The sequence below is a fragment of the Ophidiomyces ophidiicola genome (genome assembly GCF_022830035.1).
Source record: "Ophidiomyces ophidiicola strain CBS 122913 chromosome Unknown scaffold_38, whole genome shotgun sequence".
In the NCBI taxonomy this organism is placed as follows: Eukaryota; Fungi; Ascomycota; class Eurotiomycetes; order Onygenales; family Onygenaceae; genus Ophidiomyces; species Ophidiomyces ophidiicola.
The window spans coordinates 1-25,483 of NW_026054678.1; the positions used below are offsets into that span (position 1 = coordinate 1).

The following is a 25,483-nucleotide window of genomic DNA, read 5'->3' on the forward strand; positions in this document are numbered from 1 at the left end:
GAAAGCAAGGAGTACTAATGAAGAAGCGTTATATCATAACTCGCTATGCTTGAAATGGAATTATGAGGAGTGCGGGAGAAAGAGAAACAAGGAGAAATCGACAAAAGTATGTCCTTCCCCGCTTTGATTGCTTTTGGTGGTAAGTAAGGAAGAAGGGTAGCAAGACGGCGGAGGAATTTAGTGAAGAAAGTGCTGGGAGAGAGCGTGTCGAACAGATGTACCTGCGAACCGCGTGGAGACGCGATGTCGACTAATGGCGCACCGATCCAGCTTAGCGTGTCTGGCGTGCCTCACGCGTCTGTGACCGTGTAGCCGGAGACGGCAGTATATATTATCCGGTTGGCTAAATGGCCTTGGCGAGCTAGTATATAAAGGGATTAGCGGGAATTTGTACTTGTTTCTCAGCTTCGACATCCAGAGAGTTTTGAAGTTGTCAACTGAACATCGATTCTTGAGAAACGGGCAACGTCGACCCTTTTATACTTGTCCGAAATGGCTGATGTGAAGATCCAGTAAGTAACACCGGATTGCATGGGTCAGATGATGATGCCTTAGCTGCTTCAGGCTGCCCGAGGCATCTACCACCAACGCAACCAATCTAATCGCATAGCCATGCTGACAATCTATTTTTGCAGAGATTTACTGAATAAACCCCGCAATGAGCTTACGTACGTTTTGTTCTTATACCTGCAGCCTCAATCAAGCTCTCGATGATATTTGACTTGGCTATCCAGCGTTTTTTCGCTGCTTGCCCAATAACCCAACCTTTTGGCTTACCATAACTGTTGATATATTGTAGTGAATACGAAGTTTCCATCATAGAAGAACATGAGCTTACGACTGGTCCTCTGTCTATTTTACAAACTGCCACCCGCTCTCACGCTCAAGTGCTAATCTCTTGTCGAAATAATCGGAAGCTTCTCGCTAGAGTAAAAGCCTTCGATCGTCATTGTAATATGGTCTTGGAGAACGTTAAGGAAATGTGGACAGAAAAACCAAAGGGTGGCAAGGGGAAAGGAGTTAATAAGGATAGATTTGTCAGCAAGATGTAAGTTCTATGTTCTATCAAAAATTGTCCTTAGTTTACTTACTTATGCCATCACAGGTTTTTGAGAGGTGACTCAGTTATTCTTGTTCTCCTCAGCTGAGTTGAGATTGATGCACTTCGCACATTGACATCTTTCTCCCAACCTTTATATCTACCGCATTCTCCAGTACTAGATATTTCGACGTTCCGTATCTTTGCCCATCATGATGGCGACTATGCTATAAAAACCCACGGAGCAATTTTTATTCAACCCAGAAACCTTATACATCAACAAATCATACTTTGGGCGGATACTAGCGCATTTGTTATGGCTTTTCACGTTCTACTCGCCTCAGCTGGATGGAAATCGGCGTCCTTGGCGTTTCTGACCCAACTTTTATGCCTTTCTGCGCAGTGGGTTTAATTATATTGTCTGGGTTTAAGTACGGCTGAAGAGTACTTTAAAAGTCTATCTAAATGACAAAGAGAGTTTTACTATCCAACGGGTTTTCTTACCTTCTCGCATCGTCATATGTTGTTTCGCACGCATGACACAAGTTCCAGAAATATGAATTTTATCCTACGACTAGTATCCTTTTATAATACCGATACTAGTCATTCTTTTACATGCCATCCGCCAGGCCACTCAAAAATTCACTCAATCCGTATGCTCCGGGGTCAGGAATCTTACCGACCCACTGGTCCTCGCTCCCTATATACACTGTCCGACCCAAACTGGCTTTCATTGCCTTTGTCGATTCGGCGCCTTTGCGCGCAGCAGATGCTGCCTTTTTTGTGTCCCCTGACTTGGCTAGTTCGTCGATAAATGGAACGAGTGCGTCCATCAATGTACGATCACCAGGGCGCGCCGGTGTGTATTTAGCCAATGCCTTTAATGAGTGTTGCAGAGCGTGAGTCCAGGTTTTCAGGTTGACTGGTACCGGCCCAGTGGGCGAATCTTGTTCTTTGAGGCCGTGAGCGAGGGCGTTCAGAAAAATGGCGTAAATAGCACCGCTGGTGCCGTCCATATTGGTCTCTACAACACTAATAACTTTATTTAGGGTACGGAGAATATCGTCGTTCAACGTGATAGAGGGATCGTTCAGAAGGTGTAGAACGGATTCTGCGCCGCGCTTTAGACCTACACCGCAATCCCCATCACCTACTATCGTGTCAAAATGTGTCACCATGCCTTCAGCAGAAATAAGACGGTTGGCTCCTGACGTGACGACTGTCTTGAATAAGGCACGGTCCACTTTTGACTTATTATTAGATTAAATGGTACAATAACATAGATTTTGCAGGATCGTTACTCACATATCAGATTAGACGATACTTCTGAAACAGAAGCAGACGCTCTATTTGTCAACAAAGAAAGACGGGGATCCTCCCAGGTCGATTTTTTGATTGGTGCAGCCCATCCCACGGCTTCTGCTGGAGCATCTAGAAGGTCCAGAAGAGACTTCTCTGGGCCAAGACCAGTATCAAACACTCTTAATAACGAAATACTGAAGCCCATTCCGTTAAGGCTGGTCAAGAATGTGCCCTGTATCAATCTGATGGGCTTGATTTTATACTCTTTCTCTAATTGGAGCATCACTTCCGCCGTGATTCCAGAAAGCTCCAAAGTACTAACACCTCCAAGATTATTGATAAAAAGGACAAATTTGTCAGAAGGTTCCCATTTTAAAAACGCACGGTCTTGGTCAGTTTGGTCGAGCAGCTGTTTCAACATAGTCTGGATTAACATTTCCAGCGTGGCTTGGATACGATGCGAACCAGGCTCATTATGAATTCCCATTCCAACTTCAATCTCATTATTTGGGACCATGTCTGTTGAACTTGGATTCGGAACAACTCTTCCAGGAACATGCACGTGTTCGAGAGAAGACCCCAGGCTCACAAGATTTTCTGAAACTAGTTGTGCGGTCGCATACACCTCGCTTAGGGAAGCACTACCATACAGTCATCAGGTAAATTTGATTTTTTGGTTGGCTTGCTTCAGTGACTTACCCGGTCTCAGCTAGGGCCCCAATGATCTTCATCAGCAAGATGCTGCCACCAATTCCTCTCCGACCAACTTTCCCTCCTTTCGTCCTTCCAACGCCAACATCGTCGCCAATCGAAAAGAATTCAGTCTGTATCCCTGCTGCTTTTGCTTTTTCCGCCGCTACCCCAAAGTTGAGAACATCACCAGTATAATTGACCGTGACAATCAAGACTCCCTTCGAAGTTTCTACTTTTTCCATGATGGCTTTTCTGACCTGTTCAGCTGACGGAGAAGCAAATATTGTTCCCGCCACCGAGGCCGTTAAGAAGCCTCTACCGACAAAGCCAGCGAAAGCCGGCTCATGCCCAGATCCGCCTCCAGAAACAATGGATACATTGCGCCCTACAGACGCACCCTGGGAAGTGTGGCGATAGATAATCTTGTACTCCTCATCAAGGGCTACGGAGGGATTTGTAAACGTCAGTGCCTTCAATGCAGTATTCACTAGGTGTGTTGGATCTTCAAAGAAGTGTTTGGCTAAGATGATGTCAGTAGGCCTTAACGTAGGCTATGAAAGAATTATCATACTCTGCATTTTCCGCGCAAGGTTACAAATTCACGATGGCAAAGCGCTGAGCCCAATAGTACTTTAGATAGCAGAGTGGTAAGTGTATGAACGACAGCAATAGAGCATGCATGCTATTGAGGATGAGCCCTATGAGGGGTTGATTAACAGGTAGGTACCTAGCTGATCGCACGACTGCCCGCACCTAAACCTGATTCAGTTTAGACAGGCGGCCACCAAGAAAGGTTCCAAAACTAACAAACCCATGTGCCTCGGCAACAACCGCAAACTAAACATATACAAATCACTCCGCAAATCACGGTTCTGTTTGGATCTAAGCGTAATATGGATGTATAGTGACTATATGCATGCATGTTGCCTTGGTATTAAAAGGAAACAGGATCATTAGAAGTACACCCAAGCAAAAAACGTTATGTCACCCTTGGTGTTGTCCATAAAGTGCAGCAAAAACTCCATTGCTGCGAAGCCAGTCTGGAACAGATGGTTGTTTGATTTGATGTCTGTTGGGCTTAAGACAATTCAACACTCATTGATATATGTATGTACATAAATTACTTATCAGTGAGCATGAATATTGATGTCATACCTACCATCTTTAGCTGTACAGGGTTGATAGTTTAAAACACTATTTCCATGAGTATTCCATTCCCAAGAAGACGCGTCACGCAGCCAAGAAGCAAATAGACACAGGACAGGTCATCAAAATGTTGTCATAAACCTTCGTCATTTTAGTATATTAGACGTAACAAATTCGTACCGGTAGAACTGATATAGAATCCAGGCCGTCATACGAAGTACCGACAAATAGCGTCTATGCGAGGTATCTGTATTTGTTCGATTCCGTATCTCTCTCCAAATACTCCTTCTCAATGAGTCTAGAAGAAATGCATGAATTAGCTGACATCTTATGGTATTACGGTGAAGTACATAGACGCCAGTTACTTACTTATCAATATTTTTCTTAATATCCGCAGGATCCAGATCTCCACGATTTTTGGTGGCTTTGATCACTTCGACGATAAGTTCCTGTGGTGTTATTGTTTTGTGACTTTTCATAATGCGAACAATTGCAGCTTGGGTCTCATAGTTTCGATCTGCTGCAACACGTTCATGCGTCTCTATATTCTCCTCCTTTGTCTCTTTTAGCTGTATTTGGTTGATCTTGATGCGCATTTTCGGATCCGAGAACTTGGAATTAAAACTGAAAATATCTGCTGAGTTAATTTCCTTTCCCTTCGGATGTTTCGTAAGCACACGATATTTGGCACAAGCCAGAGATTGCAAAGTTCTCTTCAACTCAACAGCCGCTATTTTTTAGTTAGCAAGTGCAATTACTTTGCAGGGGCTTCATATAAGAAAATAACTTACGGAGCCCCGTTTCGTTTTGGATGTCAGAATATGATAGAGTTTGTCCATCAGGTACATCGTTAAAAAGAAGAAGAACGACGGCCTGGAAAGAGCTAACAATGATCTCTTTATTCCCAGCAGCAAATGTAGATTTTAATTGGCAATGCGCAAGGGAGTGCTTCCAAATGAGTTTTCTTCCATTGTACTTGTTGTGATAAAAGTTTTCGAAGTCAAAAAGGGCATCAGAAATCATCTGGGGAATTTTCAATGGGATATCTGGATACGACGGCCAGGCAGCCGATGAGAGAACGTTAACATTCAGGTCCAGGCGAGTTTTGACCCTTTTCTCTCGTTGCAACGCGTTATACGATACCATTTCATCACGGGCAAGATCGATGTCTTTGAACATAGACTCGAGGTTGTGAGTGAAGTTTGACCCACATTCTTTTTTTTTTTTCAAAAAAATAGGATGTTAATTGTCGAAGTTCAGCCCGCCATCAAGAATCTAGGGATACGTACCTGATTTTAATCTAGCAAGCATGCTCTTTTCAGCGTCGTCGCTAGCGCTCCTGCCCATGAGAAGACGTCGAGCAAGGTCGTTTTTATAGAATGCTTCGAAAACAGCTTTTCCGTGAACAAACCGAAATAGGTCCAAAACGTGATCTAAGGCCTTATTCAATTCTATGTCGTCGTCAACCATTGTGACGTCTCCATCCGCTTTTAAGGTATTATCGCGCTTCTGAATAGCTTTCAGACCACCCCGGAGTAGAAGATCAACATGCTTTGCAATCATTTCCCCTGGCTGCGCACTGCCTGTTCCTTTATTATTCTTGTTTATGAAAGTCTCAAAAGTCTCGCGCAGGGTGCGTCCTAGAATTTCATCCCCGAAAAAACAGTCCGACAAAAAGCCGTCCAAATTTTGTTTGAATTCAAGAAGTCTGGCTACCATTTCAGCTTCTCTTTCTTTATCAAATATTATTGATGAGCCTTCGTCATCAATAAAAGTACTAAAAGCAGACTTGAGTCTTGATCCAAAACCCAGACGGCTTAGCAACAAATATAACTGTTTCAATGATATCTGGTTATTTGTCCTAAAAAGACCTAGAACATCTCTCTGTTCCAAGAGAATCCCCGTTTTCTCAGTCACAAGGTATTTATCAAGTAGTTCCGAAAGCCTAAGCTTTGTGCCGGCATTAAAATCAAATTTATCGCATCTTTTCATCTCACTTTTGATTAGCATATGGCTCTTATCAATGTACGTAGCCAGATAGCTCCGAGTCGCTTCATTACTTGACCATGACTTCATATATTGCTCTGAAGCCTTTAGAATCGCGGGCTCCAATTCTGAGCTGTACAGCTTAATATCATAAAAGAGTTTGATGGCTTCTTTCAGTAGGGTAGAGTCAAAGGAAGGATTATTGTCTCTGTCAAGGTCAACCAACTGGCAAACCCCGCGCAGCGTGGCGGATTTAATGGAATCGTCTGCAAAAATGACCGACCGAAACCCTATCATCCCCATTTCGTATACTGTGGAGTTTTCTGTAGACCGAAGCAGAAAGGATTGGTCTAAATAATAGAAGATTGATCGAATAGTCACCTGTTAATATTAAGAATATCAGACATTGCAACACGAGCAAGGTAACGGTGATTTTACCAGTCGTGTGCTCCACACGGACCAAGCTTCTTCCACCATACGAAGTACATCAATATCATCAGTTTCTTTGGCTTTGGTCAACAAGAGCGGAAGAACGTGGCATTGTATGTATTGTTTACAACGCTCTTGAAGCTTTTTCGCAAGGTCTTCAGATCTTTTTTGACGACATAGGTTTTCAGCGCCTTTGTACAGCTCCTCCAACGAGTACGGCGGTTTTTGGTCATTGAAAATCGATCCTAGTGAGGTATCTAGTTGCGTCCACACTTTATCAAAGTATTCATCTTGGTCGAGTTTCGGCGTAATTCGAAGGTTTTTGATTGTAAGACGTTTAGGGCCAGTGTGTGGGGTGAAATTGGTGGGTGCCGACGAGGGGTTCAGGTACGTCCGAGAAGCGTTAGCCGACGAAGAGAGGCTGCTCTGTCCAGTAATTGAAGTATTCATCACATTTGAATTAGAAAAGCTGTACATCCTTTCAACTGGAATACACGTTTGGATAGGCTGCCCAAGAGAGGCCGTTTGTTCATCCCCGGGCTCGTTTCGCTTCAGCCTCTTATTGGTTGGTGACAGCGGTCGATTCTTATGGCTTGGGGAATTGTTTCTTCCCCTTGAGAAAAGGTCTGGAATGGTGCCCGGGCTAGATCCGACGACTTCGTCCGACAAGTCTGACTGTCCGTCGAGGAGCTTCCTCTTGCCCGTCAGTTTGCGGTTCCCATGTGTGCCGGAATTCTGCATCTAGGGTCCCACACGTTAGAACTTCAGTAAAATGCATGGAGTGGCCAGGATAAAGTGTTTAATGAGGGGCAAATACCTGGTGTGGTGGTGGCTCCAGGCGCACAGGATGGACTTAGTTTCTGGTCACAGCTAGGCTCTCTATCCGTCTGATGTTGTGATTAGTAACTAACTAGTTAGTTAAACCAGTTAGTTACGGAGTAGTTAGTTAGTTAACTAACTAGTTAGGTTAACGGGAGCTTGTTCGGAGATAAGAAATGGTTAAACTACTCCATTCTCCAATAAGCTATGGACATATGCAAGTGGCGTGGGTGCGTAGAGGATCCAAAATCACATTTTGTAACAAACAATGATATTGGATGAGGGGGTTACGTTGTTTTCTCTTCTCTATGGACTCATTCAAGTGTGTATTGTCCTGTCAGAACTATTTGTTTCCAGTATCATGTGTTAGATACGAAAATTACGATTTAACTACAAACAATGTGTGCCCAAGCAGGGGTTTAAATTCTAAGCAAAGTCTATATGAATGGATATCTTGGTTTACAGGTCTGTATACAGGCGCAAACACACACCCACTTTTGCTTCTTGTCGAAAGGGCTTCCCATTCCTCAGTCTCTTGGTCAAATTACTCTCGACATGGCTATGAATATAACCTTCGTGCTGCTGGCTGGTTTAACTGTTCGTCCTCGAACTGCATGCTGTTAGTAGAAATAATGGTAAACCAATGAATAGGTTATAACTCACGTCGAGAAAATCTACAGCGGCTATCAAGGCGGCATATGATTTAACCAGTTCTCCCAACGATTCTTGGCTACCAGCGCCATCCAGCCCACCAACTTTTCCAGATCTTTTAAATATTCCAATCATACTTTGGCGATTATCAGAAAGAAAGCTTCTCGTTTGTTCAACAATTGATTTGTTGTGGAGACCCCTTGTAAAAACGGCTGAAACGATGACGCGAAGCACAGAAAGAAGGAGGTCGTAATATTTTCGTAGAGCATCTGGGTTGTCAATATCTGATTCAATTGAGTCTCGTTAGTAGAGGTCTCTTAAAAAAGAGAAGTAACAAAAACTATCTAACCTAGACCGATGTCGGGATCAGCAGCAAAAAGTCGAGATTCTTGCACAGCTTGGAATAGACCGGCATTAAGAAGTTGAACAGCACCCGCTTTTGACAGAGCAAGCTGTTGAAGCAACGATAACTGAGCCTCATAAAAGACTAGAAGTTGAGAAGTTTCTGTAGCGCGTTTTAGATATTACCAGGCGAAGGAGGACAGCGATGACATACCACTGCTTGGAGCGTTTCGGAATTCTGATGCCATTGACCTAATAATATCAAGAAACATGGAAAAGTAATTTGCCTGTGAGATACACGTTACAACCACGGATGAAGATTGCTGCTCACTAAGAACAGAAACGAGATTTAATAGGATTAAGGCGGAAACTCTACAAGATTCATCTCCAGAGTAAGAGTCGTCGCAGATGATGTCGATAAGATTTGAGCCAGAAGATTTGATGATCTGTTGGGCCCGATTGCTGTACCGAGATTTTGAGGCTTTTTGGGTGATTCGAGTTAGATATCGAGAGCAAATATGATAAAGAGTTGCTCTAAGGGGCGGTCCCTCGAGTGCGGAGGGAATTCCACGAATGCACACCTGAAAAAGACGATGAAGTCGCTCATCGAGGATATCCTCGTTGCCGTCTGCTGAAACGGAATCGAGCTTTTCAATTAGCGTCTCGGCTAGGCGGGCTAATTCAAACGCTTCTTCTGTGTTATCGGGTATGGAGTTTTCAAGCTTAGGGAGAATAGCTTGTAATGTATGCAAAATAAGCGTTGTCATTCGAGTAGCCTCCATTTGGCACATTTCCAGTATGGTAACTGCTAATTCTACCCAAGATCTCAGGGCAACAAGACGATTGTAGCCGATCTGACGGCTCCTGTTCATCCCACGGAGAAAAATAAATATTTTCTCTTGTTCCGACGAAAGCTGGTCTTCATCCTGAGAGCTAAATTGCCCTGTGTTCATGAATTGCTCCCTGGAAACCTCGAGTAGAGACCTTACGCCCGCAAGATCAAATAACACTGGAAACCCTTCTCCCTGAGACGCAGAATATATATTGACGTCCACTTTTGAAAAGTACTTCAGGTCCGGAAAGCCATATACCCAATCAAGGTCGAGGTCCGTAAAGTCAAACAAGTCGAAAATAGAGGGATGACAGATTGTGCGCCCATCTTCGAACGTTGAGTTTCCAAGCACTGTCAACAATATATCTCTCTGGAAAGAAGGTGAAGCTTCTTTGAAAACAGCCCTTATCTCAGTTGTAGCATAATCAAAGACAAGACGACGATAGGTAAGAAATTCTGAGAGTGCCACTGCCGAGTCCGAAAACCAAAATTCTGGCGTTGATACTTTATGACCATCCCAGAGTGACTCTTGGCTAATTACCGGTTGAGTAACAAAAAGGTTAGCAAGAAGCCGGCTACCTCGGAGTTGTGGTAGAACTAGCGGGGAAGCTAGTGGTGATGTCCAAAGGTGTTGTAGCACCTGGAGAGCCATTTGCTTTAGGTGTACCATCCACGACACGATAGTCCCTTCGCTACCATCTGGATACGTCTTCACAAAATCAACGATGGCATGCAGTAAGGAAATCCCTTTTTCGAAGAGGCTGTCTGGGGAAATATCCAGAGAGTGACCAACACATTGAAAACCGAGCAGGATATGAGCCACTGTTGGCTTGTTTGTAATCATTTGAAGGCACCTGTCAAGTAGTTGAACAAGACCAAGTTTAATTAGATAACCAGAGGCTTCTGGGCCGTTTTCCAATTCACGCACATTGGAGGCCATCTGAGATGCCAAGGAGCGGCCGATGCGGTCGGCCTCCAAATTTGTGTTCAAGACTTCCACAATTTGATTTGATGTTTGCCACTGCGAAAACGAGGTAGTAGGCTTATTTAGCTTGCGAGATGCTGCTAGTTTTTCTAAGAGCGCCAGAGCAGCGAGTGTCAGTTGAGTTTGTCCCGTCCCACAATATAGACATAGATCCGAAATCAACCCTAAGTTATCCATCACACTGTCTTCAAAGGATGCAAGGGAGGCGCTAGCCATATTTGAGCTTCCTTGCTGTGGAAGACTTCTAAGAAACGGGCGAACAATATCAAAAAACGTGGCTTGGTGAACCAAAATCATATTCATTACTTCAATACACCGGACAAGTGATCCAAGCGATACGGATTCTGATGAAGCCCGTCCGACTTCACTTATTTCTTGATGAGCAGTAGCAAAAAGTGCTCTGAGAACATCTTCGTTAAAAAGCCATTCCATAACCCTCGAGAATGGGTGTATGCGAATATAGGTTTGAACTGATATTCCACTCACAGTTGTGTTAGCGGAAATGGAGACCTGGTTCACAAGAAAGACTAGATTCTCATTGAAGGATTCCAGGCAGACAGCGACGAAATCCAGGCAGCTCCGTTGTAAAAGCCGGGCTTCACCACAATCCAAACCCATAGATTTGCTAGCCAATGCTTGGCCCATAACAAAGTCAATGTATGGTTCTATCCCGGGCATGCGATATGAGGAGCCTAGCGATTCAGGGAAGTTCAGGTATATTTGCGAGCCTGTAAAGTCGCTTGTAGAAGACACCAGAGTTGTTAAGAGCTCAACAAAAGCATTCGTCTGGTCAAAGCTTTCGATAATTCTCCGGAAAGCGTGTCTCTCATTCCAAACGAGTGAAGAACTAGTCAAAACTGGTAGTTTTGTAAGTGACAATGGTGAAATCCCAGAACCAGATATCCATTGATCAATAAGGGTCCACATTTCATTTCCATGTGGTGCCATTCGCCGAATCATTAAACAACGCAAGGTCATAAAAATAGCGGCCCGTAAATGATGAGGAATCGGTGCTGCACAGAGAGTTAAAAGAGTATTAGAAAGATTGACAGTTGAGTGTTGTAAAATATACTGCCTAATCTGAGAGCTTTCTTTGCAAAGATGGCTAATAAGACGAAGATAGCAGGTAAGCATAACGGGACTCTCGGGTTCATCAACCTCTGCGGTCTCCTGCTTTCGATGTCGAAGAATCGATGAATGAGCCAGTGATGGCCTTTCGGAGACTCGTGTAGCGTATAATTCCAATTCCGCAAACATTTGATCCCAACTCATGGAGGTGGATCTTCGAAATTTGGAAGACATGTCCTCATCAAGTAAAAACCTATGGGCTGATAAAGAGTTTTCTGGCCCGCCAGAGAGAGAACAGAGCATCTCACAGAAGGCACTGACCCGGGGTACGGTTTGACGTTTAGAGACCCACTGAAGGAACCCGTAAAGGTTTCCATCGGTGTCAGCCCAGAATTCCTGGGCGGATTCGTCCCTTTGATCAAAGGTAAATGCAATTATCAGTAACAAAGATTCTAAGTGCATTCTTGGTTCAATTAAGCCCCGGGCATTTGTTGTTTCGCGGAGTGCCGTCATTTGATCCAACCTTTGAAGGTCCTCGTCTGACTTGAGCTGGCGAATCGCGTCCGGCATGTTGGCAATGAGAGATTCGGTGAATGTTTCAAGACCCTCCATTAATGTAGTACGGAAGTAAGAAGAAAGTTGTTCCGGTTCTTTGGCAAGGCTTGTCGCATCTTTTAATAGTAGACTGACTAGCTCATTTCGTGCGGGAACCTCCCATCCCTCACTGGCCGTGCCTGCACAAATGGAGAGAACAAACTCCAAGCCGCCATCTTCAAGTGCGCCCATAAATACTTCCGTGAGAGTTCGTAATTCTTCCATAGGGGTAACACCTTGAAGCGGGGAAGCGGGCCCGTTTTCAAAATACCAACTTGTATATTCTGCAAGCCACAATATAATAACAGCAGCATGTAGCTTTGGAAGTGCCCATTTCGTTCCGTCTTTGTTACCGCGAATAGCCTGGTGCAGTGATCTCACTTCCCGCAGCGGGCCTTGGCCCTCTGATGAACCATACTGGGTAATTGAGGACATGAGAGCTGGTAGATAGTGAACTAGAATCATATCAAACCGATCAATAGTCTTCAGCCTTTCAATTAATTTTCGAAAATCTTCCGAACTTGTAAAAGTTCCCTTAAAAAGGTAGGATATTATTGCCCCTAGAGATTCGTGTTGTCTTGCAAGGCTTTGCCGCTGATAATCAATAATTTCTATGATATCCGAAGTTTGGGATTGACCAACTATCGCAGCCTTCTGTACCTGTTCGCTGAGGAGAACCAACCATTTTTCTATATCCCACATTGAATCCAGACACTTCCGAAAATAAAGGGAGCCGTTTCGCAGTGGACCGTTCTGAATCTCAAGTGTCATTGCCACTATATCCTGCATAAGGGCCTGGGTATCTTCCCTTTCAACTTCAAAAGATTCATGTAGAATTAGCCGAAGACATTCTAGGAGGAACGCGCGTTGTTCATGGAAATTGATTATTGCAACAGCAACGGGAGAGCGATCCAATGCTACCGAATCCAGTTGACCTTGGATGTAATAAGCGGCTGCTTGTATCTCGTCGACATCTAAAGCGTCGGCAACTTGCAAGACGTCTTGCTGGAAGGCTTCATTAAGGGAATACTCGGTGCCATCAAGCGTAATTTTTCCTGAATACGACATCATTAGGGGATACAGTAGACCAAACAAATAGCAAACGAGATCATAAGCTCCTTGCATACCTGAAAGAACTGCTTGTCGGCTTTCATTTTTCTTCGACCTTTTATCCAAGAGCTTTCTGAAATCACCCACAGTAGCTTCCAACTCAAGCGCTAATCGTTCGATGTTGGGAAGAGAATTCCTTGACAATGCAGACAGATCCTGGTAGAGGCCTCGAAGGCCATCCAAAACAGGGTCACTGTCCATTTCTGGAGCACTAGGTGTGAAAAAGAACAAAATGCGCGCGTCGTCCTGTAGAGCTCATAAAGGTCGATGAGCTTGGCGGAGGAATGTAAGGCCGATAGCCGTCTTCTGATTAGTTAGTTAGTCATAGGCTTTATTCTGAGGTGAATTAGCGTGTGTTATAATCGATAACTAGCTCTCTGTACTCCGTACGTTGATCAGTGATTTCCCCTCGAGATATCAGGGTTTTGTTTTCATAATTATGCATTGGATGTAGCGCTTTGTTTTTGGATACAGTTGATATATGATCCGAGTTCATCTATTCCTGTACCTGTCATATTTTTGCACTGGCGACCACCGTTAAACATGGGCTGCATCAAACTAGGTCGTTTCCCATAAAGGCTTCCTTGAACCCACAAATACTGGCTAGAACTTCATTCAAATATGAGGCAGGTCAGCATTATCCAGGCTCTAGACTCCCTCTCGTCCAGCCGCCTACGCGATCGGACAGAGGGCATTGAGGGTATTGATACCGGTTGTTTGAAGCAAACTGAGTGATGCTGATACACTTCAAGAGCTCAGGCACATTTTAGTCCAAAACAAACGCATATACAATTTGTAAGCGTTTATACAACGGTTTGTTCATGTAGGTGTGGCTGACCATCGTGTAATGATAGACACTTACTGGATGATAAGGGTTATCACAGAATTTTCGAAGCACTTTTTCGATGTATCTCGAGAGATAAATCAGCTTTTAACCAAGCACATAAATCATCCTTGAGGTCCAGTGTGACCACACGGCTGTCATCATGTGCCTCCTTGCTCCAAAAAACCGCTGAATTATCAACCAAGGTTCTTAGACCTAGAACCGTTATTGCAGTGATATGCCATATCGTCGATACACTTCCTTCCCCGGGTGAGGATTTATGGGTACTTCTGTGCTCAGAATACGTCAACGCCTTGCTGGCGATACTGAAATATCAGCCCCATGTTGAACATCTGTCAAAAGAAGAATGGCACTGCGCCGTTGATTTCTGTCTTCTCGGGCTTGGAGTTACAAAGAGGCAAGAGCATAACCAGCTACCCATTCGCGATGGTGATCTTGTATTGGAGAGCGCCGGCGGCCGAGGGAGCCGCGCGGGTTCTATGGGTCCACAAACATACTCGCGTGGTGGAAACAACTATGCTGACTTTAGAGATAACGCCGAAGTGTTTGAACTTTGTATTCAATTGCTGACAGCGCCTTCTGTATCTCCGATTCTTGATGGAGCCGGGAAAATTCTTCATGGTTTAACGGATTACCTATTGTCTAACATGGCGGGGCGTTCCCCTCATGTCCCGTTTAACACGATAAACCTGGTGCTTGCGAGAGCAATAACTGATGATATTGCACTTGTTCAAGAAATAATATTCAATTTGCTGCCCGTAATTCGGCGCCTCTGGCCATCCAAATCTGTTCAGCTAAGAGATGAAATGCTGATAACGCTAATGTATGCGAAGGATATTTTAACAACAGGGAGAGTTCCACACTCTTTCCCTGTCGAAATGTTACAAGATCTTTTGGAACAAATTCTCCGAGCATATGTCCGGCTTCCCGAAAAAGAAATACTCCATATTGATGATTTAATATTCTCTTTTGATATGGACTCGATTCCGATGGCGTTGCGGTTCATGGCTCCTCGGCTTGCAATAGGCAAAAGTGTACAACTCTGGATGACAGTATCGACTCTAGCAGCTCTATCTAAGCTTGTAGACGAACTCCTTCTCACACCAAACCCTTCCAGTGGAGACTCAGGTAAAAGGCAGCAGCTCTCATCTAGGATTGACGACATTTTCCGGGATGCAACAACATCAAGTGGTGTAACCCGCATATGTGCACTCCAAACAATACCTTTCATTATTTTTCAAGGAAACATTAGTTCCGGACGCACTCAGAACTTGGTCCGATTGCTAATACCCTATATTTTGGATGAAAGTACGACAGTGTCTTCATGGTCCATGATTGCATTAGCAAGGTGAGATTCATAAGTGGGATTTAACATTACTACTTACTAATTAGTTCCTAGTATTGCCGCGTGTGAATGCACGACCTCCAAAGACAGGGGAGCTGATTGGCGTCACATCTGGGACCTGGCGTCACGCACCTTACCTTCACTAGGAACGTCTCGCGCCGCTTGTGTACTGATGTGTACAATCGTTCAACATCATCTACTCGATTACAGTGACATTGTAGATACTCTCGAATCTATTTCTTACTCGGCAGACCTTAACGGACCTGCCGCCCTAACTGATTCTGCTTTGTACCTTTGGAAGATAACAATGGAATTAAAGTCAAAGGTGAACCCTGCACAGAGCCAGGAAACATCACGTCAAATTTGTGGTTGGCTCCAGTCTACATGGACAATTGGTATAAACTGATATGTGGATTTTTGAGCCTCACTAATTTTATCACGTAGGCTTGACTACCGATAGACTCCATTCGTCTCAAATTGCCTGGTTTGCTCGACCTCTAAATATACTCAATTTGCTCATGTCTTGTACCGGTCGGCAACTCACCGCTCCTACAGCAACCCTCGATGGCCCGTTCTGTCGATTGGCGAAAGCGTGGATTGTCTATCACCAAAAACATAAACTAGTCAGATATTTACTCCTTGTGAACCCGCAAACTAGTTTAGACAATTACACTGTGTCTCTCAAAGGCGCGGATGATATCGAATCATCTACCAGATACCATCCGAATGATTTGATCATTTTAGAGTTCTTACAAGCCAAACTAGACTCTTTTTCTCAGATGTGGTCGCAGTTATCAACGGATAAAGCCAACCACATTACCCTTGAAATTACCCAAGCGCTCGTATCAGCGTGTGTTACGGCGAACGCATTCATTGAAATGGTTCCTTCTCACTGCCTCCAAGCGCAAAATCTGCGAAAATCCACGGATGATTTATGGGTAAACATTTGCAAGTGTATTTCTGAAAACTTTGTAATGGTTCAGCATTGCTTAGACGTTTTGTCCCCACTTGTTCTGTCATTAATGCCACCCTTTAACCGAAATGGTATACTTTTGAAGACCCTAGGCAGAATGTCTCTAGAGCTGTTACCCTTGCTAAAGCAGCAACGGGAGACGGAGAGAGATAGGGCTGATCAAACTGTGGAGTCGATGGAGCTTGATGATCAATTTTTGTCTCGGGACATCCCATATGCTCAAGATGGAACCATGATAAGATTTAATAGAGAGGATAACGGAAGCCCAATTTTTGAGGACAGTGACTCAATGCGTATTGCGACCACAGTTCAACTTTCCCTTCTGGGGCTTTTTCTTTCCGTGGAAGATTCTGCAATCCTAACTAATGAAATTCACACTTACATAAAGACTTGGGACAGCTTTGATATGCTAGCAGGATGGCCATACTTGACGAAATTCATTAGCTCTATACCTAATATGACTCGATTTGATGCATGTACGTTCATCGAAATTTTTGGCGAACGGTGCCTGCGTTCTCATGAGCTTCGAAGATGCGAAGCCTCAATATCCGCTTGCATTGAAATCATGACATGCTTCGTGGATCTTTGGACCACGAATGAGAGTGATGAATTACAAGACTCTGCATCTGACGTTTACATATGGTTCATTGATATTTTACTGGGCGAAGAGATTGGAGGCCCAATGTGCCTGGTCAGACTTGCTGTCCTGCTAGAACGCATCCTCAGCAACAATCCTGTGTTTCTCAGGGAACATCAGCGGCCGTCCCCCAGGACCAGCCTTTTTAGCATTCTTTCTCGCGGCGACTTAACAGTAAAATTTAATATATCTTGCTTGATCTCTAAGATATTTGGAGGCTTTATCTTAAAGGAACACGATGCGATTTTCGATGATGTGTTGGCCAACTTACCACGGGATCGAGAATGGGAGGAGGGGATAGCAATTCGCCTATTTATCCTCGCCGAACTTGCTTCTCATTGGCATACATTGCTTCGACGAGGTATATATCATATCTTTGAAGCTCCGGGACAAGTTCCATCCTCGACCTTATATGCTAGGGAATGCCTAAATAAGGTGGCGAAGGCCCTAGGCCTTGTCACCTCGAGAGAAGTATTTCGGCTATTCTCTCCCCAGATTATCTATACCTGGATGGAGACACAGTCACTTTCAGATTTGCCATTCAGCGTTTTCGGATATACTCATCTCAAGGAATTAATGCTTGACGTGCAAGATGAAGTTATTGCACAGGTCATCATGCGTGCCAGGGAAGATGAAATGTCTGAGCTCTCGCGGTGTCTAGGGTTGCCCTTCCGGGAGCTGTTGAGCAGCTGTTTCTACAAAGCCGAAGCCTACAGTCTTGCTCGTGATATTAGCATGCCGCCGTCTCAAGACCCTATGCAAGGAGGCTCGGAAGTTGGAATGAAAACGCTATTGGGTTCGAATGATTTTTTGACTCTAGTGGAAAAGTTCTTCCCCGAAATCGTTGCGTCGCTATTCAAGTCAATGGACCAAACTGAACAGATGGAGAGACATTTAGCAAAACATGAATTATTTCAATCAGCTTCGAAAATCCTCAGGGCTATTCACGAGAGAGGTGCATCAACCATGATTCTTCCCATCGGCCAACAGCCATCATTTCGAGCCCGTTTCCTTCTCGATGAGTTGGAATTTTTATGTCGGCGGTCGGGTTACGATCTCGAGACCATGTGGACCCCAGCTCTGGTTTGCTTTGTTGCCAGGGCGTTAGTGGAGTCGATACACCCAGCATTTGGGTCGCTTCATGCATGCTCTGTTCTACGCAAGTTGAGGATTTTGATTTGTGTTGCAGGATCAACAGTATTGGAGGACTACCCTCTAGAAATGTTGCTTCACTGCTTACGCCCATTTCTTACCAATTTTCAGTGCTCTGCGGATGCTATTGGCATGTTTTGGTATCTAGTAGACAATGGAAGATTACATCTCTCTGAACACCCATCATTTTTAGCTGGGTTGGCGGTCTCAACGCTGGCGTCTCTCAGGGGGTTACTATGCTCTCAGCAAGAGAGTACCACTCAAGAGACCCATTTTCGGGCAACAATGTCAAATGCACAAACATTTCACAAATGGTTCTTGAATTTCCTAGATGAGTATGAAGCCCCGGCTCTCAATGAAGCCGAGAAAATTTCCCTGCGAAAAATCATTCAGTTGTCACAAAATATTAGCGGTGTTGGAAATGCCTCCAATAGCACCTACGAAGGCGAGCTCATGGTGGAACTTCTACAAGATAAAGTATCTGGAAGGAACTTACTAGGCCGAGCAGCCTCAGATCTAGTGTTTGATCAACTGTGTCGCGATTTTCAGAGGCCGGAAAGCTTTCGGGATTACATTTTGGGAAACGACCAGGCAGCCTGCTCGAATGCTGCAGGACTTTGGGACATGTTAGAAAACAGAGAGCCTAGCTCCGGCTGTAGGCTATGGGTCGCTCGAGCTTTGGGTCGGTCGTACTCTTCTACCGGGAGCATCAGCGAATTGCTACTTCGGGAACAGCGAATGATTTTTTCGAATTATCCTTCTTATGATACCCTTATGACTTCAAAAGTGTCTATTTTACGCGTGTTATGCAACTCTCTCTTTTCCAATAATAATGCGAGCATTGGTGTTGCGGAACGAACGCTCCAAACCATTGTGAATACACTCTTGAAAGATTCGAAGCTGGAACAATTCGAAGAAGCCATACCCGTTTCATTGATGAAGGGTCTTATTTGGGCCCCTTATCATTGCCCTAAAAACGTTATTAAATATTATGACAAATCTTCTCTCGGTCTGGATGTTCGCTGGGCCCCGTCACTTTCTGTTCTTGAGTTCGCCAAAGACTTCACACTTGCTCTATCACTAAGAGCCGGTAGCGATCCAGTGCTCAGTGCGCTTCAGCCTATTTTATTTACTATTCCTACTCTAGCCGCTCAACTACTTCCCTACATTCTTCATGACGTGTTGCTTTCGGAACACACAAAGGGTAGAAAGACACGACAAGCCGTATCAGCTGTTTTTCAGGAGGCATTTGATGATGTCCAGAAATCAACTCTTCCACACTTAAGGTTAATGATTTACTGCATTCTATATCTCCGACATCAACCATACCCTAATGAGATGACGATGGACATGCGCGATAGTTGGCTCGAGATTGACTACTTAAAAGCTGCCAATGCAGCTACCAAATGCCGAATGTACAAGACGGCCCTTCTATTCGTGGAGATTCACTACTCACACCTCGCAGTTGCATCCAGAAGGTCATCGGCTATAAAACCTGCTGAACCGTCAGACCTTCTTCATGAAATTTTTTCGAGTATTGATGACCCAGATATGTTTTATGGTATGCAGCAGAACCCTTCAATTGACAGTGTACTGGAAAAACTGGGGCATGAAAGTGCCTCGCTGAAAAACATGACCTTTCAAAGTGCAAATTACGATACAGATCTGAAATTAGACCTAATTACGGAAAACAATAGCACGCTTGGAGTCATAAAAGCTTTCAATTCAACTAATTTCCAGGGTATGGTGAACGTGATGTTTCATACTCCAGGGAAATGTGGAAAGCGACCGGAGACCTTTGATAGCATGCTTTCCACGGCCTTATACCTCCAAAAATGGGATATCCCGGTGCCAAATACAACATCCTCCATCGGGAATCTATTTAAAGCCTTACAAGGCCTCAATGTGCTTGAAAATAAAAGCCTAATCGTTGAAACATTGGACGACTGTTTTTTAGAAATGTTGAACCAGTTATCTGAAGATAACCAATCGCTTTCATCACAAAAGAATACCATGCGAATGCTGGGATTACTTTCTGAGATGGATGAGATACTATCTTCAACGTCATGTATTGAAATCCAGGAGAGTTGGAACAGAATAGTGAGTAGGAGTTCATGGTTGAGATTTGAGAGGTAAGGCTACATATAATAATACATCCGTTAATTAGAGTTCTAATCATTATATGATATGCTAGCTTCCATGATATTGGTCTGGTCCTATCTACCCATGAAGGATTTTTTTCTATAATTAACCAGCGACCTCAACTACAAACTATATTTGGTTTGAAGGCTAGCGATGCGCAGCTTTTGAGAGTTAGAACTATCCGAGAATCCTTTAGAATTAGTAGGGAGCACGATGAGCACCAAGCATCACTTAAATCCGCTATGCTATTGACAAAGTTAGTCGACCCTTGTTCACAATTAGAAGTGAAAATTGATGCCGCGGCTACACTTGATTTGGCAAACGTATTCTGGGATCAGGGGGAAATGACGCCCTCTATTCAAATGCTTCAACAGCTCAGTGACCGAAATGATTTACAAAAGCAATCGATTCCAATCAACAGAGCAGAAGTTCTGGCTAGCCTGGTACCTAATTTCTATATGTAGTTTGACCTTTACTAACTTATTTGTAGGGCCGTCATATTGCTGAGGCAAGACTTGAAAAGCCGGATGTAATCATTCAAAATTACCTGCTCCCAGCAGTTAAAGAACTCAAGGGACAACATACCGGGGAGGAGGCCGGACTTGCCTTCCATGAATTTGCCTCATTTTGTGATCAACAATTGCAGAATCCCGAAGTCTTAGAGGATTTTAAGAGAATTGAACAAATTCGTCACAGAAAAGAAAGAGAAGTTCAGGATCTAGAGCGAATGATGAAGGGGTCCCAAGGTAAGGAAAAAGAGCAACTCCGCATACACAAATCGAAAGCGAAACAATGGTTTGACCTCGATGATCGGGAGTACCAACGTTTAAAGCGAAGCCGAGAAACGTTTTTAGAACAATGCCTGGAGAATTACCTGCTTTCATTGAAGGCCTGCGATACCTTTGGGAATGACGTTCTCCGATTCTGCGCGCTCTGGCTGGATAATTCGAACAGTGACATCGCCAACAAAGCTGTCGGCAAACATCTTTTCCACGTCCCAAGCAGGAAATTTGCTCCTTTGATGAATCAGCTATCATCACGACTTTTGGAATCTGAAGACTACTTTCAGCCTCTTTTATCGGCTTTGGTCTTTCGAATTTGCGTGGAACATCCGTATCATGGAATGTATCAGATATTTGCGAGTAGCAAATCCAAAGTTGGAAATGACCAAATGGCAGTATCTCGTTTCAACGCTGCGGGAAGGCTTGTTGAACGTCTGAAAGTCGAGAGAGGAGCCGGCTCCACCTGGGTAGCAATTCATAACACTAACATTAGTTGTGTACGATTTGCCTTAGAGAAAACGGAAGAGAAGCTAAAGACAGGTTCGAAAATACAGCTTCGGAAATCGCTTGCAGGCCAAAGGTTAGAACAAGACGTTAGAAGGCAACGGATTCCTCCTCCCACCATGAAAATTGAACTGCGTGTGGATTGTGATTATAGCAAAGTTCCCCGTTGGGTTGAATTTCTCCCCGAATTTTCAGTTGCCTCCGGGATAAGTGCACCAAAAATCGTGACTGCCATCGCATCAGATGGTTTGAGGTACAAGGCTTTGGTGAGTGTCCAGCATCTTTATATCCAATATGTTTGCCTAATTTTGTGATAGTTCAAAGCAGGAAATGATGACTTACGCCAGGATGCTATAATGGAGCAAGTGTTTGAACAAGTCAGTAATTTGCTCCGGTCTCATCGCGCCACGCAGCAGCGCGATCTCGGTATCCGCACCTATAAGGTGCTTCCTCTCACTACCAACGTTGGTATCATCGAATTTGTGCAAGACACCATCCCTCTACATGACTACTTATTACCTGCACACCAGAAACACTTCCCAAAGGATATGAAGCCAAACGCCTGCCGAAAGCACATAAATGATGCACAAGCAAAGAGCTTAGAGCAGCGCCTTAGAGTTTACCGACAGGTGACAGACCACTTTCATCCCGTCATGAAATATTTTTTCATGGAGCGATTTCAAAACCCAGACGACTGGTTTAGCAAACGTTTAGCTTACATTCGAAGCACCGCAGCTATATCAATTCTTGGGCATGTACTAGGCCTTGGCGACCGCCATGGCCATAATATTCTTCTAGACGAGATGACCGGTGAAGTAGTACATATTGATCTTGGTGTTGCATTTGAACAGGGTCGTGTTCTGCCTGTACCCGAGGTGGTGCCGTTCCGCCTCACTCGTGATCTTGTGGATGGAATGGGGGTTACCAAGACGGAAGGGGTATTTCGCCGTTGTTGCGAGTTCACTCTTGAAACCTTACGTCAAGAATCGTATAGCATTATGACAATTCTTGACGTTCTCCGTTACGACCCGCTGTACAGCTGGTCCTTGTCTCCGCTCCGTATGAAGAAAATGCAAGATTCACAAGATGCAGACGAGGAAGAAGACGAGACGGGTGAAAGAGCAAAAGCATCGGTGAATGAACCCAGCGAAGCGGATCGAGCGTTGACAGTTGTTGCGAAGAAATTAGGCAAAACTTTGAGCGTAGTTGCTACTGTCAACGAATTAATCCAACAAGCAACTGATGAGAGGAACCTTGCTGTTTTGTACTGCGGTAAGTCGTTACCTTCCTTTGTCAACATATTAAGCTGATGGAATTTTCAAGGATGGGCTGCGTACGCGTGAGATCTTTCTCTCCTCGCTGTAGTCTGAGACTAGTGATGTCAGAGTGCTAGCGGCCAAAATGATGATTGCTCTTAGAAACTCGTGACCTAGGCCCTAGCTACTCGGATATTGTTCATCGAGACTTCATCGAGACTGGCATCGCTCCTTTTTTTTTTAAGTGTCTTTTTATATGTAAGTTCTGTGCGTGTGTATTATAGTTTCCAGTTTGACCACTGTTGATGGTAACCTTGGGCTACTGGGTCAAAATCCATATTTGTTGGGACATAATTTTTATCTACTCTGCAGCAAATAAACTCTCCCTCCAGGTCTTGAGTTTACCAGCGATATGGTATAACTATAGGAGAAGAAATATTAGTAAGCCATTAATTTGCTGTCTTACAATGATAGACAGTATACCATTTTTTCGTCTCTCTATCCCATATCAGATTACGGCGAGCTGGGACTTCATGCTTAATCGTAAGCCGTGAAATTCGCTATCCAGAGCAATTGGTTGCAGCTCAAATTACTTAAATTGAAGATAGAAAACGAGGAATATATAGGCCTCCCTGAAGAATGAGGAATGGTATCTGGTTAGCTTCATAGCGAGGGCATCTTGTGCTAACTAACTTGGCGGTTCTAGGTACGGAGTACCTAACTAGGCAGCAGGAAACTCTACTTTTAGCGGTTAAAGTTAACTTTAAGTACTCCGTACTCCAAAATAACTAACTAACTAGTCCGTACAGACTACTCCGTGCCTAGTTACGCTAGCTGCCTTGGAGGCCACCATACAAATAAAACTTGCGACATTTTCTGCCCTGTTCTATTCTTTGCTAATCATTCATTCCATTCAGCTACTCCGTACTTTTTGGTGGGAGCTTTGGGGTAACTATAGAATAAATAAACTGTGTGATCTGTTCTTTTATGTTGAACATACATGTCATTTCAGGATAAAACTACTATCACCTTTCCTATATTGAGATCTTTGTCTTCCTGACTGAAAGAAGTATTACCATCTGTGATGACATTGCAAACTAGAGGGATTGCGGTGTTTTCCGGCGGTAGCGCTGCAAACAATCTTGTTGATGTATTCAATGCTGTCCGTCAAAGCAAGCAATGTCCGTTGAGCTATATCATTCCGATTAGCGACAATGGGGGGTCATCCTCGGAGCTAATCAGGGTTCTTGGTGGTCCGGGAATTGGAGATGTACGAAGTATGTTGGTATTTCCTGTGTGTGCCCCCGAGTTAGGGCTATAGGTAGCTAATTAAACAACGCAGGTAGACTTGTGAGGCTAATTCCAGACAGCCATGCGGATGAGGAGTTAGCTGGCATTAAGGTATTTTTCAATCATCGACTCCCTTCTGTGCCTGAGACCGCCCATGCCGAGTGGATAGCTGTGGTTGAAGGAACCTCATCTCTGTGGGATGCCATCACGCCAGCTAAGAAAGAGCTTATTCGTTCGTTTCTGAACCACCTTAATCTGGAGATCTTAAAGCGCGCTCGCCCTCCCTCTTCAACATTTGAGTTTACGTCTGCTAGTGTTGGTAACTTGTTTCTTACCGGCGCGCGGCTTTTTACCGGAAGTTTTGAGAGTGCTATCTACCTTCTTGGGAGCATATGCTCTGTGCCGCTCAATGAAACTAGGGTGATACCAGCAATAAATTCTAACTTTTCGCACCATATTTCGGCCACTCTCGAGGATGATACGGTGATAGTTGGGCAAAATAGCATCTCCCATCCCAGCGAATCAACCGCTTTGCAACCGGGTCGGAGACGCCCAAGCCTTCTACTTGCTGATACTGAAGACCAGGAGTCTGAATCAGATGAGCTGTCATACGAGGAAAGTCACTTACCCGGCTCACTCCCAACGCTAAGAAATAAAAACATACAGTTCAGCAAGGCCGTGGTGGAAGAATTACCAAGTCGCATTTCACGTGTTTGGTATATCAACCCGTATGGTCAAGAAATTCGCCCTCCAGCAAACCCTCGCGTTCTAGAAGCTCTGCGAAGTTCACAAGCTATCATATATAGCATCGGATCGTTATACACCTCCATCATACCATCAATAGTCCTGCGTGGCGTTGGCCAGGCTATATCAACATGTCAAGCCCGTCAAAAAATTCTCATTCTTAATGGTTCTTTGGACCGCGAAACGGGCCCTTCTACAAACCCTTTTTCTGCATCGGATTTTGTCGAAGCAATTGTGCGTGCGGGTGAAGAATCTCATAGTAGAGTTCGAGCCCAAAAGAAAAAAGCTGGTACTGGAAGCATGGTTGAAGCCTGTTCGGCGGCTAAAACTACGCCGCAACCACCATTTCTTTCCCTTCCGTATACAGCATATGTTACCCATATTATCCATCTTGAAGGTCCAGGAACTCCACATGTGGACCGTGACAGGCTAGCTGCGATGGGTATTGAGACGCTTCGTTTATACGGACGGAAGCTAGAAGGCGAGTCTGGAGAGGCTCTTGGGATGAGATATGATCCTACGGCATTGATACAAGCTCTGGAGGTGGTGTTAGGAAAAAAGGGTGATGCAATGGTGCGGGGCAATTCGGGAGAAAAGAGTAGACGAAATACAATGGAAAGTATAATGGCAAAGTAGCCCAACGTTACGTGTGCTTTATATATAGTGTCCGAACTGTTGTGTGGGAGCTTCTGCTAGGCTTCAAAAGGGCACCGAATACTGAATATGAGGTGTATTAGGTTCTGTGTCCGATGTATGCATTTTGTCTGCGTTGCTGTTTTCGAGGGTATAATAGCAAAGTGATGAGAGGTCGCGCGGAA

At 44.3% G+C, this 25,483-nt stretch overlaps 5 protein-coding genes across 5 annotated transcripts; 3 read left to right on the forward strand and 2 right to left on the reverse strand.

The window, feature by feature from the left end:
• Nucleotides 1-492: 492 nt before the first annotated feature.
• On the forward strand, nt 493-1,148 carry SMD2 (mRNA splicing protein; the record flags this gene model as incomplete). Its single annotated transcript, XM_049255251.1, has 4 exons — nt 493-512; nt 636-668; nt 800-1,048; nt 1,106-1,148. The coding sequence occupies 4 exons, from the start codon at nt 493-495 to the stop codon at nt 1,146-1,148; spliced, it is 345 nt and encodes a 114-aa protein (XP_049105720.1).
• A 502-nt stretch (nt 1,149-1,650) lies between these two features.
• dak1 (dihydroxyacetone kinase Dak1) lies at nt 1,651-3,612 on the reverse strand (the record flags this gene model as incomplete). The annotated part of the gene is made up of 4 exons (XM_049255252.1): nt 1,651-2,282; nt 2,345-2,982; nt 3,041-3,554; nt 3,606-3,612. The coding sequence occupies 4 exons, from the start codon at nt 3,610-3,612 to the stop codon at nt 1,651-1,653; spliced, it is 1,791 nt and encodes a 596-aa protein (XP_049105721.1).
• Nucleotides 3,613-4,414: 802 nt separating this feature from the next.
• On the reverse strand, nt 4,415-13,197 carry LOZ57_006233 (uncharacterized protein; the record flags this gene model as incomplete). Its single annotated transcript, XM_049255253.1, has 8 exons — nt 4,415-4,478; nt 4,550-4,910; nt 4,972-5,394; nt 5,470-6,547; nt 6,605-7,336; nt 8,078-8,349; nt 8,415-8,570; nt 8,622-13,197. The coding sequence occupies 8 exons, from the start codon at nt 13,195-13,197 to the stop codon at nt 4,415-4,417; spliced, it is 7,662 nt and encodes a 2,553-aa protein (XP_049105722.1).
• A 420-nt stretch (nt 13,198-13,617) lies between these two features.
• On the forward strand, nt 13,618-22,718 carry TEL1 (Serine/threonine-protein kinase tel1; the record flags this gene model as incomplete). Its single annotated transcript, XM_049255254.1, has 9 exons — nt 13,618-13,696; nt 13,749-13,791; nt 13,851-15,188; nt 15,240-15,553; nt 15,630-20,079; nt 20,142-20,532; nt 20,580-21,641; nt 21,693-22,647; nt 22,699-22,718. 9 exons carry the CDS (start codon nt 13,618-13,620, stop codon nt 22,716-22,718), a joined length of 8,652 nt encoding a protein of 2,883 aa, XP_049105723.1.
• A 997-nt stretch (nt 22,719-23,715) lies between these two features.
• Nucleotides 23,716-25,301, forward strand: LOZ57_006235 (uncharacterized protein; the record flags this gene model as incomplete). The annotated part of the gene is made up of 2 exons (XM_049255255.1): nt 23,716-23,908; nt 23,974-25,301. 2 exons carry the CDS (start codon nt 23,716-23,718, stop codon nt 25,299-25,301), a joined length of 1,521 nt encoding a protein of 506 aa, XP_049105724.1.
• Between the last annotated feature and the right edge of the window lie 182 nt (nt 25,302-25,483).